At 36.5% G+C, this 16,994-nt stretch overlaps 1 protein-coding gene across 4 annotated transcripts in view; it reads left to right on the top strand.

Moving 5' to 3' along the window:
• Nucleotides 1–16,994, top strand: part of FOXJ3 (forkhead box J3) — a 145,953-nt gene that overhangs the window by 36,689 nt on the left and 92,270 nt on the right. For 3 of the 4 annotated variants that reach the window (XM_043996004.1, XM_043996005.1, XM_043996002.1), the window contains exon 3: nt 3,430–3,754. In XM_043996004.1, coding sequence (XP_043851939.1) covers nt 3,430–3,754 — 325 coding nt within the window. Of the gene's footprint in view, nt 1–3,317; nt 3,755–16,994 lie in introns of all 4 variants that reach the window. The other variant, XM_043996003.1, reaches the window with a different exon arrangement.

The raw sequence follows: 16,994 nt of genomic DNA, 5'->3' as shown, positions 1-16,994 counted from the left end.
GTTAGGATTGCCTTCAGTGATACAGACCTATTCCCCATCACACTTAAGTAGATGACCACAATGAGTTGAAAATCACCCTCACCCCAAAATAAAAACAAAACAAAAAAACACCAAACCCAACAACCCACCTGGTTATCGTCCTATTTACCTTTATGAACTTAGGCTAACCCTTGAAGAACAAATGCATTTTCTGTTACCAGGCTAGTACTCAAAGTTTTTTCCAGTTTGGTTAGACCTGTTAGAGCTTGCCCTGTGTCTGTACAACCTGTGAGAACCTAGAGTCATTCATTTCCACTTCAGGAATATGTTTTACTTTGATACTGTGATCCCATCCTTGTGGGTGCGATCCAGAGGTACAGATTGTAGTTCATCCATGCCTTTTAATCTTGTACATCTCTTACCTATGTTCTCCTGTAAATTATACACAGGAGAGCCATTCAATATGCTGGGGACCTTCCACATTTCTCTATGACATTACAGGGGATATCAGCAGCATATATGGTCTCTCCATTCCACAGTCTCAATTTAAAACCTTTGGAGACTTGTAGCCATATTGGTGTTGAAAAAATAGGCTTTTACTTCAGGTGGGATCATAAAAAACATTGCCTGTGGTATCTAAAAGATACTATAGCCCACTTTCATTTTGCTTGATTCTGGGCCTGCTGATTTTGTAGTGCATTTGTAGTATCAGGCCAAGATATATATCTTCACCAGTTTTATGAGTTATTTATACATGTGTACACCTTAGTCTGGAGAATAGGCAGTCTTTATCCACTTGTTTCACCCATGTGGAAATATAGGACAAACTTTTTATTGATAGATTATATATCTCATTTAGGAGAATCTGCAGTATTGTAAGACTTGATGAAATTGGCACAATGTTGGCTACATTGTGAGCATTGGGAAGGCCTCTTGATCTATTGGGAAGCCTTTTTTTCCGTTTACTATGTGTAACAGTTGCAGACATTTTTGAAAGCATACATTTCTTTTTTATGCTCTATACAGTATTAATAGTTAAGGGGTTATTGAATAAATTTGTCTTTGTTATTTCAAGGAATCTTTGAATAGTTTTGACATATATGCATGGGAGACACTGTAGTGAGGGAGAACCTTTAAGGCACAATTTTACTCTTAACTAAATGCTTTTTTATACTCAAGAGTTGTATTTTCTATACCTTTTAGGCAGTTGTGTGACTAAATATCTGGTCTCCTATGGAGTCTGATATGCAAAAATCTACCTATCTATTTTATTCTCTTTAGGAATGCCCTTGATGCATAAGTAGATTATTCTCCTAAAATTATTTAGAGATGGAAAAATAGGCATTAGTAGTTGGTAGGTTTATATTTTTCAGTCCCCTTTTTTGGTAATCATATTTGATTTATTGTACTATTCTTCCTTTTTTCAAGTATCTTGAAAATTGATTCCATAACAACATTATCAAAATTATGTGCCTTCAGTGCAGACCTCCCCTTTGTACACTTGGTCTAGTTCAGCTATTTTCATGTCTTTTTTTTCTTTAATGCCAATATAATTTATATTTATTTAAATAGTTGTATCTGAAGGGCCATGATTAGCCTTCCTTGATATGTTTCTTACTTTGCCTCCTCTTATTGTCCTTCCTTTCCCCCTTTAGCATTTTAAAATTTTGATCATAGTTAGAGTTAGAAGGGACATTAAAGTACATCAAGACCAACCTCTTCACTTTATAGATGAGGGAATGAACTAAAACTTTGAGAGGGTAAGTGACTTGCTCAAGGTCAAACATACTAATTGATAGTCAGGATTTAGCTCAGGTGTTCTCACATGCCAGTGCTCTTTGTTCTATCATGTTATTTCTCAGTGTGTCTGAGAAACTACTCATATGCCCTATTCCTCTTTTATTCTTGTCTTTGTTCCTTTTCTAGCACTAAAAATGACACTTTGGGATTAGATTTCCTTATCTCTTAATTTTTATTATTTAATTTTATGATTTTTGCACTGACTACTGCTTCTGTAGCTTTGATCTCATGATTAAAGGACTTCATTCTAGAGCTGTATCATTTCAGTACTAAGGTATCCTAGTGTAAGGACAGGTCTAGTTATCCTGTCTTTATTCCTAATTATTCCTAGAGGGTTTTTCACCCTTTTATGCATGTGTTAACTGAGCAGATTGTTATTGTCTTTACTCATCTTCCTTCCATGATGCAAATAAATGAATTTAAAAACTGATGAACTCTGTTACAGAGCCCATATGACTGAAAATTTGACTAATTGTGACTTGATGTACCCAGCTTTTAAATCCTGTTTTCCTTGTTGTCTGTACATGACTTGGTCTCTGCTACCCTCTCTCAGTTAAACTCTTCTTTTTGTGGTTTGTTTTGTCCCTCCCCCATTCCTTTTGTGGGGTTGAGGAGAGGGAGAGATTACTGTCTATTATTTTCCCATGTCTTATTTTCTTTTGGTTTTTTTGGGGTTTTTTGGTGAGGCAATTGGGGTTAAGTGACTTGCCTAGGGTCACACAGCTAGTAAGTGTTAAGTGTCTGAGGCCGGATTTGAACTCAGGTCCTCCTGAATCCAGGGCCGGTGCTCTATCCACTGAGCCACCTAGCTGCCCCTCTCCCATGTCTTATTAACTAGTGTTTTAGTATCTGCATAATTCCTTTCTGTTTAATGCCAAGGCTGGTTGGCCTCCTTGCTTTTCTTGTCCAAACTGTTTTGCTCTCCTCTCCTCCTGCTGGGTCTAGGCCACTTTCTTATAATTTGTTGTATATCTACCTCACCACTATTCTTTCTTCCTTTCTTTACCTTGCTCTGTCACCGTACCTGCTTTGTGACCTGTCATTTCTGTGAATCTGTCATCATGAAAAGTACTTTAAAAGCAGTGCCACAGGGGCAGCTAGGTGGCGCAGTGGATAAAGCACCGGCCTTGGATTCAGGAGGACCTGAGTTCAAATCCGGCCTCAGACACTTGACACTTACTAGCTGTGTGACCCTGGGCAAGTCACTTAACCCCAATTGCCTCACCAAAAAAAAAAAAAGCAGTGCCACAGGACAGATGTGTGGTATACAAGCTTTTAAAAGAATTTGAGGGGCTTGTTAAAAAGTGAATGTTGAATGGGCTTTGCAGATTGAGGGACTGTAGTGACCATCCTATTTAAAGGCAAAGGCCATCAATCTGGCACCATAAATCACCTTATGTATTGTACTATAACATTTCAAAAGAAAATTTGTTCTTGTATTTTGGAGAAGAAAAAAATTAAGAGAAAAAAAAGATTGGAAATGTTGAGCCCTTAAATATTTGGTTTGGTCATTAACATACTCAATCTTTTTCCTCCAGATTTAACTCAGGCTTTCCCTCACTTTGGAACTCCTAGATTTGTGAATATTGGATTTTTTGAGAAGCAGGGGTTCTTTCCTTGATACTGACTAAGGAGTCTATTTGCCTTCAGGATGACTTCTGAACTGGAGAGCAGCCTCACATCTATGGACTGGTTACCACAGCTCACCATGAGGGCAGCCATCCAAAAATCTGATGCTACACAAAATGTACATGGAACAGGTATTTCAAAGAAGAATGCACTTCTGGACCCAAATACAACATTGGACCAGGAGGAAGTTCAGCAGCACAAAGACGGGAAACCACCATATAGTTATGCCAGCCTCATTACATTTGCCATTAATAGCTCACCCAAAAAGAAAATGACTCTCAGTGAGATTTATCAGTGGATTTGTGATAACTTCCCATATTATAGAGAAGCTGGCAGTGGTTGGAAGGTAAGATCACTTATATTTTAAAATTTTTACTTTTCCTTTATAATGAATAATAAAATGTGACTTTGATTTTCTGAAGTTCTAATTCACAATTTTTTACTAGATTAAAACTAGTATAAGTTAGAATGTATTAGTTTATAAGGTCATAAAAATTTTTTTTGTTTGTTTTTTGGTGAGGCAGTTGGAGTTAAGTGACTTGCTCAGGGTCATACAGCTAGTAAGTGTCAAGTGTCTGAGGCTGGATTTGAACTCGGGTCCTCCTGAATCCAGGGCCAGTGCTTTATCCACTGTGCCACCTAGCTGCCCCTATAAGGTCATTTTAAAGATAAAAAAGAATAGAGGTAACTTAAATATGTTGCTATTTGAGTGGCTAACAATTCATAATAAGATATAAAAATCTTTAATGATAAAGCATAGGCTGAATAATAGCAGAGATGCCAGTACTATCCACTTACAATAGCCACCAAAGAAACATTCCAGGTAAGTGTACATTCAGGTTGTATAGGTAAAAACTCATTGCATTGAATTCAAATGTTATTACCAGCCTTGCATAGACCATAATTGAAGTAAAAATTTTGTTGCAGAGCCCACCCCTTCTCTCTACCTTTGCTGGACAGTCTCTGAGGAAAAGTAAAAAATTGGTCCTTTCATCAGTGAACCATCTCTTGTGATCATAAGCCTATTTCCTCCCTCCTGACTTTATTAGGAGCTTCCTCATAAATGATACCTTATTTCTCACTTTAATTTTTAATTTCTCTTAACTCCTTTACTTCTGTTTTTACAAATATGACCCAGATCTTCCCAACCATTAAAAAACAATAACAACTCCCTAGGGATCTTCACGACCTTGCCTTATCCTCTCAAGCAGTTTCTATCCTTTCATGTATAAATTCTTAGTTATTTTTACTTGATGCCTCCAAATCTTACTCTTCTCCCCATATACAGTTTCCAGTTCCTTGCAAATCTGGCTTTTGCTTCAATTAATATGGTAAAACTGCTTTCTCAAAGATGATCAATTAGTTCTCTTTATTTTTAAAGTGTTTATTGATAACTTTTGTTTTTACATCCCCTTTATTTCCAAATATATGTTTCCCTTCCCCCCAAATTAGGAATACAATCCTTGTAAGAAAGAATAAAAGAAGACAGAGGGGAGGAGTTCAGAAGCAGTTCAACAAAACCAACTAGCACAATAACTGAGTTTGAAAGTAAATAAAACTTTCCACACCTATATTCCCTCCTCTACAAAGCTAAGGGAGAGAGATAAATTTTCTCATCTCTTTTCCAAGGTCAAACTTAGTCATTACAATTACATGGCATTCAGGTTTTGCATTTTAGTTTTTATTTTCTGTTTACATTGCTGGTTTATAGTGTTTTTTTCTGGTTCTGTTTAAAATCATTTTCCATCAACTCATATCTCATGCTTCTTTTTATTTTTCATTATTTTTTCATATAGTGTAGTAATATCCTGTTTCATTCATTTACTACAGTTTGTCTATCCATTCCACAATCCATAGGCATCAACTTTTTTTCTAGTATTTAGCTATCACACACAAAAAATGCTGCTATGAATATTTTGATGTACATAGGATCTTTCTATCTTATATCCTTGAAGTATATGTCCATCAGTGGTATCTTTGGGTCAGTTTGAGCACTATAATATTATCATTCCTAATTTCTTTAAAGATTATTTGAACCAATTCACAGGTCCACCAACAATTGATTAGTGTGCTTGTCTTTCTACAAACCTGTCATTATCTTTGCCAGTTTGCTGGGGTGAGGAAAAACCTCAGGATTGTTTTGATTGCATTTCTTTTACTATTAGTGATTTGGAGCAATCTTCCATGTACTTTTTAATAGTTTGTGGTTCTTTCAAGAACTTGCTACATTCTTTTATCACTTATCTCTTGGGGAATTGCTTGTTCTTAAATATTTATGCTAATTTCTTACATAGCTTGGATAACAGAACTTTCTCAGAGATATTTGATACAAGACCTTTCCCCCTAATCAATAGCTTCCCTCCTCTTAGTTGCCTTCATTTTGTTTGTGCAAAAGATTTCTAATTTTGTGTAATTAAAATTAATCGATTTTATCTAATGTAATTGCCTCTATCATTTGCTTGGTTAAGCCATCTCTATGAACTTTGTACCTGATCTGGTACAATTTTTTTATGGTATGATCTTTAATATTTAGGTCATGTATCCATTTTGAATTTAAAGTGGTATATGTTGTATGGTATTGGTTTAAATCTAATTTCTGCCAGATGGCATTCTGGTTTTCCAGTGGTTGTTGTGACACAAGACTAATTTGTATTCTTGGCAACATAAAACTTAGAGTTACTGAATTTTTTTGTTTCTGGTTCCTCTAGTGTTTCTGACCAGTGATCTTTTTACTTGGTAATTCTTATAAATTCTTTGCTTTGGCACAGTAAATCTTTGTTTTGAGGAATCATGGCACACTGAAGGTTTAAGTTTGTAGCCGTATAGGATGATTAACTTGGTACCCATGTGGTTTCCCTTCAATAAGAGCAGCAGTTTTTGTTAAGTTCTGAGTGAATTTAATATTGCAAGTTTGAGGTTAGTATGAATATTACTGGACAAGTTTTACTTAAATGTGAATGTTAAAAAATAAATGTAAATGTTGTACTTAATATATTATATATGCTAGTTAAAAGATTTATATAAAATAATTTTTCATTCATTAAATCACCAAGAAGTCAGGATGGGAAAGGGAGGGGAGTGTAACTAGTGGAAGGGTGATGGTCTGGTAGAGTGCTGAGGGTTTAAGGGATTGGAGGCCATGATGGGGACAAAGAAAAGTGTTTGGGATTACAAGGCAGAGGGAGAGGACAATAGATTGTGATCAGATAAAGGAATTTTAGAGTTGATGAACATCAAAGTGGTACATTTTGGATCAAGGCAAAGTCCAGGATATGCCTATCTCTGCATATGGCTGAGATAAATTGGAGGAGTTGGTCACGGGAAATGAGTAATTTAAGGAATTGTGAACTTAGTGCATTTGAGGTATTATCAGTATGTGTGTTGAAGTTCCCTAGTATTTTTGAGGAGGGCAGGAATTGAGGAGGTTGCAGGGGGTCTCATAAACTTATTTGCTGTAATATAGTATCCAAAGTTTTGTAGCACATTTGTCTCCTATATCACACCTTTTGAGAAGTATTGTCTTAACTACTATATTTGCTGATCATTTCCTGAGTAGTCTATCTTCCTTAACATGGTGCAATTCACCACTGCTTCTACAAATTAATAGTCTGTCTTCTCTTATCTTTTGTAGTTTAGATAGTTCTTTATGTGAAATCACATTACTCAAATTCTCCTTTACTTAAAGCATTCTGAAAGAAATCCGCATTCCAAAAAAATACTTATGTTAATTTTACAGTGCTTTTCTGTTTCTCTCCACTCATACTTTCTCCAGAAGGTAGTGCTTAATTTTTCTTCATTTTCCCAGGAACTAGCACAATGCCTTACACATGGTAGGTTATTTTTTTTAAGTACCTACTATGTGCCAGGCACTATACTGAGTGTGGAGGATGCATTTAATAAAAAGAAATACAGTACCTGTCCTCAAGGAACTTACACTCTGAAGGAGGACACAGTACACAAGGTGGCAGGAAAGTTGGGGAGTAAAGGGAGGGGAATCCAGGAGGTATCTTGTTCGATGAAGTTGAAACCAGGAGGAGCAGTATACACAAAACAGAATGAACTGAGAGTCTAGTTTCTACCCTCTATAAAGGAAGGCATTGGGAGGAATTCTGTTATATACTATAGAAGAAGATTAAATTCTTTGCAACTTTATGTTCTCTCACCAAGCAGTTTGTGGTTATTATTATTTTTTCATAATGAATATTATCCCCCATTGGGTGGGAAAAATAAAACCAAGCCCTTCCCCCCCAAATTTATTAATTTATTTGGGATTTGGGGGATAATAAACATATTTATTTAAAGTTTTGAATTCCAAATTTCATCCCTTCTTCCCAGCCCCCCAGGCAGTAAGCAATCAGATATAGGTTATGTATGTCCAAGCCCTTTATTACCAAATATGCAAAATCAAGTAAAACAAATTCCCTTATTATCCATGTCAAAAATGTATGTCTTATTCTGCATGTTTAGTCCATCATCTACCTGTCAGAAGGTGGGGTAGCATGCTTCATTATCAGTCCTCCAGAATTATGGTTGATTATTGTGTCAATCAAATTTATTAAATCTTTTAAAATTGTTCGTTTTTTGTGTTGATATTATATTATAATTTTTTCCTGCTTCTGCTTATTTCACTCTTCATTAGTTCATACAAATCTTCCCATGTTATTCCTTTCATAATTTCTTACAACACAGTAGTATTCTTCAATAAGCATTCATTAAGCATCCTACTTTGCACCTATTCCACTTCGACTCAGAAACTATATACTGATTTAGACTTTTATTTCTGACAAAATTCTAGCATAGTTTGTTAAAGGCATGGTTAATGAACATCTGGGAAAAGGAAGGTATGATCACAAAGAGGCAGTAATGGCTCCTTCATACACAGATCATGTCAGATGAACCTCATTTTCTTTTTTAAAATAAGCCACTAGACCCTAGCAAAGTGCCTCCCAGAGTCTAGCTTGCTATTCTTATGGGGGAAAAAAAGAGAGATGGAGTAAATGGCTTCCCACATCCTTCCAACATCCATCATTTTTCTTTTTTGTTATATTTGCCACTCTGATGATGGATGTGAGGTGGTACCTCAGAGTTGTTTTAATTTGCATTTCTCTGATCAATAGTGATTTAGAGCATTTTTTCATATGACTATATGTAGCTTTGATTTCTTTGTTTGAAAACTGCCTGTTCATATCTTTTGCCCATTTATCAATTAGGGAATGACTTGTATTTTTATAAATTTGACTCAGTTCTCTGATACTTGTTGCAAAAATTCTTTCCTAGTTTTCTGTTTTTCTTATAATTTTGGTTATATTGGTTTTGTTTGTGCAAAAGCTTTTTAATTTTACATAAAATTATTGATTATATAATCAGAATTATCTATTTTACATTTTGCAATGCTCTCTATGTCTTCTTTTCCCTAAATTCTTCCTTTGTCCATAAATCTGACAGATAAACCATTCCATGCTCTCTTAATTTGCCTCTGTTATCACACTTTATGTGTAAGTCATGTACCCATTTTGACCTTATTTTAGTATATGGTGTGAGATGTTGGTCTATACCTAGTTTCTGCCATACTCTTTTCCAGTTTTCCCAGCAGTTTTTGTCAAATAATGAGGTTTTTTTCCCTAAAAGTTTGGATCTTTGGGTTTATTATAAACTACATTACTCTGGTCATTTACTGTAGTATAATTCATACCTTTTCTATTCCACTGATCCATCACTCTATTTTTCAGACAGTAGCAGATTGTTTTCATAATTATTGCTTTGTAATGCAGTTTGAGATCTGGTACTGCTAGACCACCTTCTTTCACGTTTCTTTTCATGAATTCCCTTGATATCCTTGAGCTTTTTTGTTCTTCCATATGCATTTTGTTATTATTTTTTCTAGAACTATAAAATATTTTTGATAGTTTATTGGCATGGCACTAAATAAATAATTAGGTAGGATTGTCATTGTTATTATATTTTTGACTCACTCTACCCATAAGCAATTAATACTTTTCCAGTTGCTTAGAGCTGACTTCGTAGCAAGGAAAAACACATAGAGGTGGAATGTTCAAATTAGGAAAGAGGAATACATCAGTTTGACTGGGATAGTAGAGTTCATGAAGGGAAGTAGTAAGAAATTAGGCAGACATGGTAGGTTGTAGTAGGTTGTAGAAAGCCTTAAATATTAGACCAAGACTTTTGTATTTTATCCTTTGGCAATGTAGAGCTGTTAATAGATTTTGGACAGAAAAGTGAAATCAGTCATTTAATATTTATTATTAAGTGCCTGCTATGTTTAAGTCCTGGGCATACAAAGAAAAGAAAAAACATGTCCCTGCCCTTAAGGAGTTCACATTATTATTTTTTTTTAAGTGAGGCAGTTGGGTTTAAGTGATTTGCCCAGGGTCACACAGCTAGTAAGTGTTAAGTGTCTGAGGCCGGATTTGAACTCAGGTACTCCTGACTCCAGGGCCGGTGCTCTATCCACTGCGCCACCTAGCTGCCCCAGGAGTTCACATTCTAATGTGAGACACAGTATACAAACAGATAGTCACATAGAAGATACATATAGGATAAATAGGTCATATCCAAAGGAAGGCACTAGCAGGGGACAAGGAAAAACCTCTTACAAGGTAAGGAAGGAGAACATTCCAGGCATGAGGGATAGATAGTACAAAGGCATGGAATCAGGAAATAGAGTATTTGAGGAGCTGAAAGAAGTCCTATGTTGCTGGATTTTAGAATATATCCGTGGAGGGGAAGAAAGCGTAAGAAGAGAGGAAAGGTTGGGAGGGGACAAGTTGTGAATGGCTTTAAAATGTAAACAGAGAATTTTATATTTGAACTTAGGATTAATAGGAAGCCACCAGATCTCATTGAGTGGGAGAGTGGGTGACGTGGTCAGATCTCTACTTTAGGAAGATTTATGAAAGACTGGAGGCAAAATGACCAAGCAGAAGACTATTTCTGTGGTTGAGGCAAGAGGTGTCACCAAGGGAACAGCTGTGAGTGGAAAGAAGGGGGCCATTTAGGGAAATGTCGTAAAGGTAGAAATGACAGAGCTTTGGTAATAGATTAGATGTATGGAATGAGAGATATTGAGAAATTGAGGATGATACCAAGGTTGTGAGCCTTGATGAAGACTAAGAAATTGCCATCACACTTTCATTTAAGGGATTGTTGGTAACTTTGGAGAAAGCAGTAAATGTAGACAATTCCTTCTAGGAATTTGGCCACAAAAGGAGAATAGCTCACATTTATAGAGAGCTTTCAGGTTTGTAAAGTGAGCTAGAGATATAGCTATAGATCTGGAGATCTAGATTTAGATGTAGATAGATTTATATCGGTTTCTTTATAGGTATGTGCTGTTGAGGTAGTGTTATCTCCATTTTATAGAGGAGGAACGAGATGCTGAAAGAGGTTAAATGAATTGACCAGGGTCACACAGCTAAGTGTTGGAAGAGATATTCAAACACATATCTTGGAAATATGCCCATCTATCTGCTATGCAGTGGTGCCTTCCATTAGTTAATAGTTTGATTAGGCATGCTTATAGGTGAGTAGAGACATAGACACAGAGACAGAAGAAGGCTCGAGGATATTTGATAGATCAAGGGTTGACCTTAGCAATTAGAAAAGTCACCTTTTCATCAGAAATAGAAGTAAAGTAGGAGATGAGTGAGGATATTGAAACTAGTAGTCTGTGAGAAGGGGAAGTTCATGATGTTTGACCTTTTTTCTCAGGAAAGTATTAGGTGAGGGGGACAGCTGAGAGAAAGGCTTGTGTGAAAAGGTTTGGGGCTTGAGAAAAAATTATTTGGAACAGCTGCTGAATAGAGTAGGTGAGTGTAGAACCAATTAAGGAAGACTCAAATTTTGTTGTGCACCAATGAGCGTTCAGCTCATTTGATATCATGCCAACGCATAAGGTGAAGATGGGTAGCTATCGTTAAGTATTTGAAGCACAGATTATATGGAAGAAGGTTTAGAAGTGCTGGGTGGAAGTTGTAGAGAGCCAGGTAAGCCAGCCTATCTAAAACAGCAAGGCAACCTGAGGGGGAGATAGAAAAGGTGGTAGATGCCACGCAGGTTAGACCATTACCACCACCTCGACCACTCTTGCCTTTCAGACTTTGAAGGATGTAGCCTAGGATCCTGAGCCCAAGAGCCTTGGATGTAGTAGTGCTTCACAGGCTTTTGGACTTGCCTCCATCCCAAACTCTGAAGCTATCATTGAGAAGATCAGTCACTGTGCCAAAAAGCCTACCCATCTCCTATCCCTAACACCAACTGCTCAACCAACTGCCACCAGTTGGCAGGTAAGAATGGTAACAGTCTTCACACCACCAGTCGTGTTTCCAGCCAGGCTCCCACAGCCATTATCCCAGGAAACAGTCTTGGTGGAGATGTAGCCTGGCAACTGTTTCCAAGGGTGCAGCAGCCCCAAGTACTGAAAAGAAAGTTAGTGTTATGTCACTCAGAATCAGAAACTGCTGTGATTTTTCAGTGGAAATTACATTGAATATGATGCAATACCCTCTGCTTTGCTCCTGCACCCTAATGATCATGAGGCTTTTCCATTTGACTTGTAGCAAAAATCTTCTGTCTCTCCTATTAGAATGTATGCTCCTTGAGAGCTTTTCTATTTGTATCTCCTGTGCTTAATATAGTGCTTTGTATGTGGTGCCTAGTAAATGCTCATTCATTCATGATCGTAGAGTTAGAAGAGGCTATAGAAGCTATCTAGTCCAACCCCTGTATTTTATAAATGAGCAAACTGCTAGACCCTTGGAGGTAATTAATCTTAAGGAAAGTAAACATCGTGGGGCAGCTAAGTGGTGCAGTGGGTAAAGCACCGGCCTTGGATTCAGGAGGACCTGAGTTCAAATTTGGCCTTAGACACTTGACACTTACTAGCTGTGTGACCCTGGGCAAGTCACTTAACCCTCATTGCCCCGCAAAATAAGGGGAAAAAAGAAAGTAAACATCGCAATAGTTAAGAGTTGTTCCAAAGTAGACTATATGCTTGAGGAGTTAGTTTTCCCCTTATTGAAGGTATTCTTTTTCAAGTATTGGTTGAACTACATGGCTACTGACATCCCTTTTGACTTTCAATAAGTAAAGGGAAAAAATGGCTAAGGATTTCCCAACCGCTGCTAAGACCTGAATGTTGTCATTAACAAAAAACTGCTTTTTAAATACTTTGGGGTTCAGGGTGTGTATGGTACTTAAACTTATTAGGTCACTGATAGAAGACAAATATTGAATGCTTAGGCATAAATTTCAGATGAGACTTCCTTCTGTGTTGCTCTCTCTTTCTCTTCCCCCCTTTCTCCCTCCTTCCCCCTCTTCATATATTCTACCTACAGTGCAGGGGGTACAAGAATCTATGTAAGACTACATAGAAATTAATAATAAGATTATTTGTTAAAGGATTTATTTTTAAGTAGTCCTTTTCAGAAAGTTTCACTTGGAGAGTTAAGCTATTAAAAGATCCAAGAAGTGCCAGAAAGAAGTTGAGTGAGCTTTTTCCTGTTGTGTCTCTCAAGAGAATTCTAAAAGTTGTTTCTCTTTGCTTTGAAGCAATTAAAGATTTGGCAGGGAGGTTATAATTACTAATTGCATTTAACACAAATCTTTTACTGTATTTCCTCTCTTCTTGTAAATATGAAATATCATGATCTCATAAGAACAAGAAGTTCTAGGTTCTTTAAAAGATAATAGAAAGGGGGCAGCTAGGTGGCATAGAGGATAAAGCATTGGCCTTGGATTCCGGAGTACCTGAGTTCAAATCCAGCCTCAGACATTTGACAGTTACTAGCTGTGTGACCCTGGGCAAGTCACTTAAACCTCATTGCCCTTCCAAAAAAAAAAAAAGATAATGGAAAGACACTTCATGGGTGTAAGTACCCATTGTCTTACAAGTAATGACTTGTTCAAAAGAAGATTTGTAAAAGATATCATCAGTGACTCCTATGATCAAAGAAATGTGTAGGATAGTCTTGTAGTGAAATCAGGGGTAACAGGTGGACACCTGAGTGCTTCAGTAATGTCCACAAAGTATCAAGAAACTTGAGGTTGGCTTTCAGTGCATTCAGTGGGTCTATTTTGGAGGATTTTCTGAACAATAGAGACAATATTACCTTAGTATGAAAAGGCATAGATGGGGTGTAGTCCACACCAGTGGATAGTGTATTCACATAGATTAAGATTAGATTTTAGTTCAGTTGAAGTATCAAAATATGGTAGTGACTTTGTCATAGAGACCCCACATTAGATCAGCCACTTGTTCAGCTTTCCCACATAGAAACACCATGAATAGAAGTGCTACCTTGTAGAGGCTATACTGAGCAGAATAACTAAATTAGGAGGTAATTGTATATGTATAAGACCAGTGTGCAGTCACATAAGATGTCATTGTCAGCCAGAGTGCAACACAAATGCTTCTGGAATAATAAAATGTAAGCTTTGGGTAGCAGCTTGAATTCAAATTAAGTGTTAATTAAATTGTTGTATTCCCTGAAGTTCAGCTCTTTAAAAATGTACTAGATTGGCTTGGCTTGAAACTTTTAATTGACAACTGATCCACTGCTAATATCAATATCTTGGATTTTGGAATCTGTTGTCTTGTTGATAGTGACCTAACCTTCCCTTTAGATTAATTTATTTGCCCTTCAACTATAGCCTTGCCTTTCCCTCCAAATGGCAAGGATAACTTCTTCATCCTCTTTCTCTCTTTCCGTTAGGCAGGATACTACAAAGTACTTCAAAACAACTCAGAACATTTCACATCCTATATCAAATGTCAGGAAGGAGTTATTGGTTACATTTTTGCCAATGGAACATGTCAAACCAGTCAACCTCTTCTAGTACTGACTCCCTAATCCCAATTATATTGTCTCACAGGGTAGATATGAACAATATGTCCATACTACCTTTTCCTGAATCCTCATCTTGGCTATGATTATCCTTATTCTTTTTTTAAAAATAAAAGTATTTTATTATTTTCCAGTTATACGTAGAGATAGTTTTCAACATTTGTTTATGTAAGATTTCCAATTTTTCTCCCTCCCTCCCCTAGACAGCAGGTAATCTGATATAGGTTTATATATATATATATATATACACACACACATATATATATACACAATGACATCAAATACATTTCTGCATTAGTCATGCTATATGAGAAGAATCAGAGCAAAAAGGAAAAATCTCAAAAAAGAAAAACAGCACCAAAAATAAAAGAAATAGTATGATCCAATCAGCATCCATATCCATTCCTTTTTTTTTCTGAATTTGGAGAGCCTTTTCCATCATGTGTCCTTTGGAACTTGTACTGTTGTATAGGTGAGAAGAATCTAGTCTATCACAGTTGATCAACACATAATGTTGATGATACTGTGTACAGTGTTCTTCTGGTTCTGCTCATCTCACTCATCATCAGTTCATGCAAGTCCTTACAGGTTTCTCTCAACTCCTCCTACTTATTGTTTCTTACAGCACAATAGAATTTCATTACATTCATATACCACATCTTGTTTAGACATTCCCCAGTTGATGGGCAACCCCTCAATTTCCAATTCCTTGCCACCACAAAAAGAGCAGCTATAAATATTTTTGTACATGTGGGTCCCTTTCCCTTTTTTGTGATTTCTTTGGGAAAAAGACCCCAAAGTGGTATTGCTGGGTCAAAGGGTATGCACAGCTTTATATAGCCCTTTGGGCATAATCCAAATTGCTCTCCAGAATGGTTGGATCAGTTCACAGCTCCACCAACAATGCTTTAGCGTTCCAATTTTTCCACAGCTTCTCCAACATTTATTATTTCCCTTTTTGGTCATATTAGCCAATCTGATAGGTGTCAGGTGGTACCTCAGACTTGTTTTAATTTTCATTTCTCTAATCAATAGTGATTTAGGGTATTTTTTCATATGGCAATAGATCTTTTATTTCTTCATCAGAAAACTGCCTGTTCATATCCTTTGACCATTTCTTAATTGGGGAATGACTTGGATTCTTATAAATTTGATTTAGTTCCCTATATATTTTAGAAATGAGGCCTTTATCAGAAGTACTGGCCATAAAAATTGTTTCCCAGCTTTCTGCCTCCCTTCTAATTTTGGATACATTGCTTCTGTTTGTACAAACCCTTTTTAATTTAATGTAATCAAAATAATCCATTTTGCATTTCATAATATTCTCTATCTCTTGTTTGGTCATAAACTGTTCTCCTTTCCAAAGATCTGAAAGGTAGACTATTCCTTCCTCTCCTAATTTACCTATGGTATCTTTTATGTCTAAATCATGTACCCATTTTGACCCTATTTTAGTATAAGGTGTAAGATGTTGGTCTATGTCTAATTTCTGCCACACTATCTTCCAGTTTTCCCAGCAGTTTTTGTCAAATACTGAATTCCTATCCCAGAAGCTGGAGTCTCTGGGTTTATCAAACAGTACATTACTAATGTCATTTACTACTGTGTCTCCTGTGCTTAGCCTATTCCATTGATCCTCCACTCTATTGAATATCCTTATTCTTTTTTTTTTTTTTAAACAGGGCAGTGAGGGTTAAGTGACTTGCCCAGGGTCACACAGCTAGTGTCAAGTGTCTGAGGCCAGATTTGAACTCAGGTACTCCTGAATCCAGGGCCAGTACTTTATCCACTGAGCCACCTAGCTGCCCCAAATATCTTTATTCTTAACTATGCTCATTCCTACCTGGTTTACCATTCCTTGGTGTCCTTTGGGATCACACTACATTTTCAACAAACTCGTCTATATTATAGAACTTTTCAGTCAACATTCCTTCTCTTTCCTTTAAATGAAACAATATATCACATTTTTCTCCACTGGAGCCTATTCATCCCATTCTCCCTAACTCATAGGAATACGGTAAACATTCTTCTTAGTCACCATTTTGCCATTTCCAGATCATTGGTCTACTACTGTCTTCCAATATGTTTTCTCTTTAGAGATTCATATACTATGTTTATACTACCCACCCCATATCTTTGTTGCTATTATGTTTTTACTTCTAGATGAATCTTACAACTCTCCAAGTGACTTTTAACCTGGGTCTGTAAAGTCAAAATCAATTAGAAACTTTATTACCCTACACAAATGGTATTAAACTTAATTAGCAATTGGGGCCACTAAACCATACATAAGGATTCCTGTGGGCCACATATTGATAGCTTTAAAAATGTAATATTATCCATGTTTTATTGTATTTTTATTTATTTTGTAAAATATTTCCTAGTTACACTTTTGGACTGCATGTAGCTTGCAGGCAACATATTTGACACCTGCGACCTGAATCTCAATATTTTTATTGACCCATTTCCTCACCATCATCCTTTGGGAATTGAGCATTCATATTAACAAGCTGACTACCCACTTAGTACTTCAGTCTTCTGAATTCCATTAATTTTTTACCCTGCTTCAACTATATACTGGGATGGACACCTCTTAGATCTCATCATCTGTCAAGATTATACCACCTTCAAGATTTAAAACTTTAAAATTTTATTCTCTAACCACAATCTTCTGTCTTTCCATCTCCTTGCTGGGGAATCATCCCCTTTAAGGTAGTGAGAAGA

This window comes from Dromiciops gliroides, chromosome 3 (assembly GCF_019393635.1).
Source record: "Dromiciops gliroides isolate mDroGli1 chromosome 3, mDroGli1.pri, whole genome shotgun sequence".
In the NCBI taxonomy this organism is placed as follows: domain Eukaryota; kingdom Metazoa; phylum Chordata; class Mammalia; order Microbiotheria; family Microbiotheriidae; genus Dromiciops; species Dromiciops gliroides.
The sequence above is the reverse complement of the archived record's forward strand: the minus strand, read 5'-3'. Positions and strand labels throughout refer to the sequence as shown.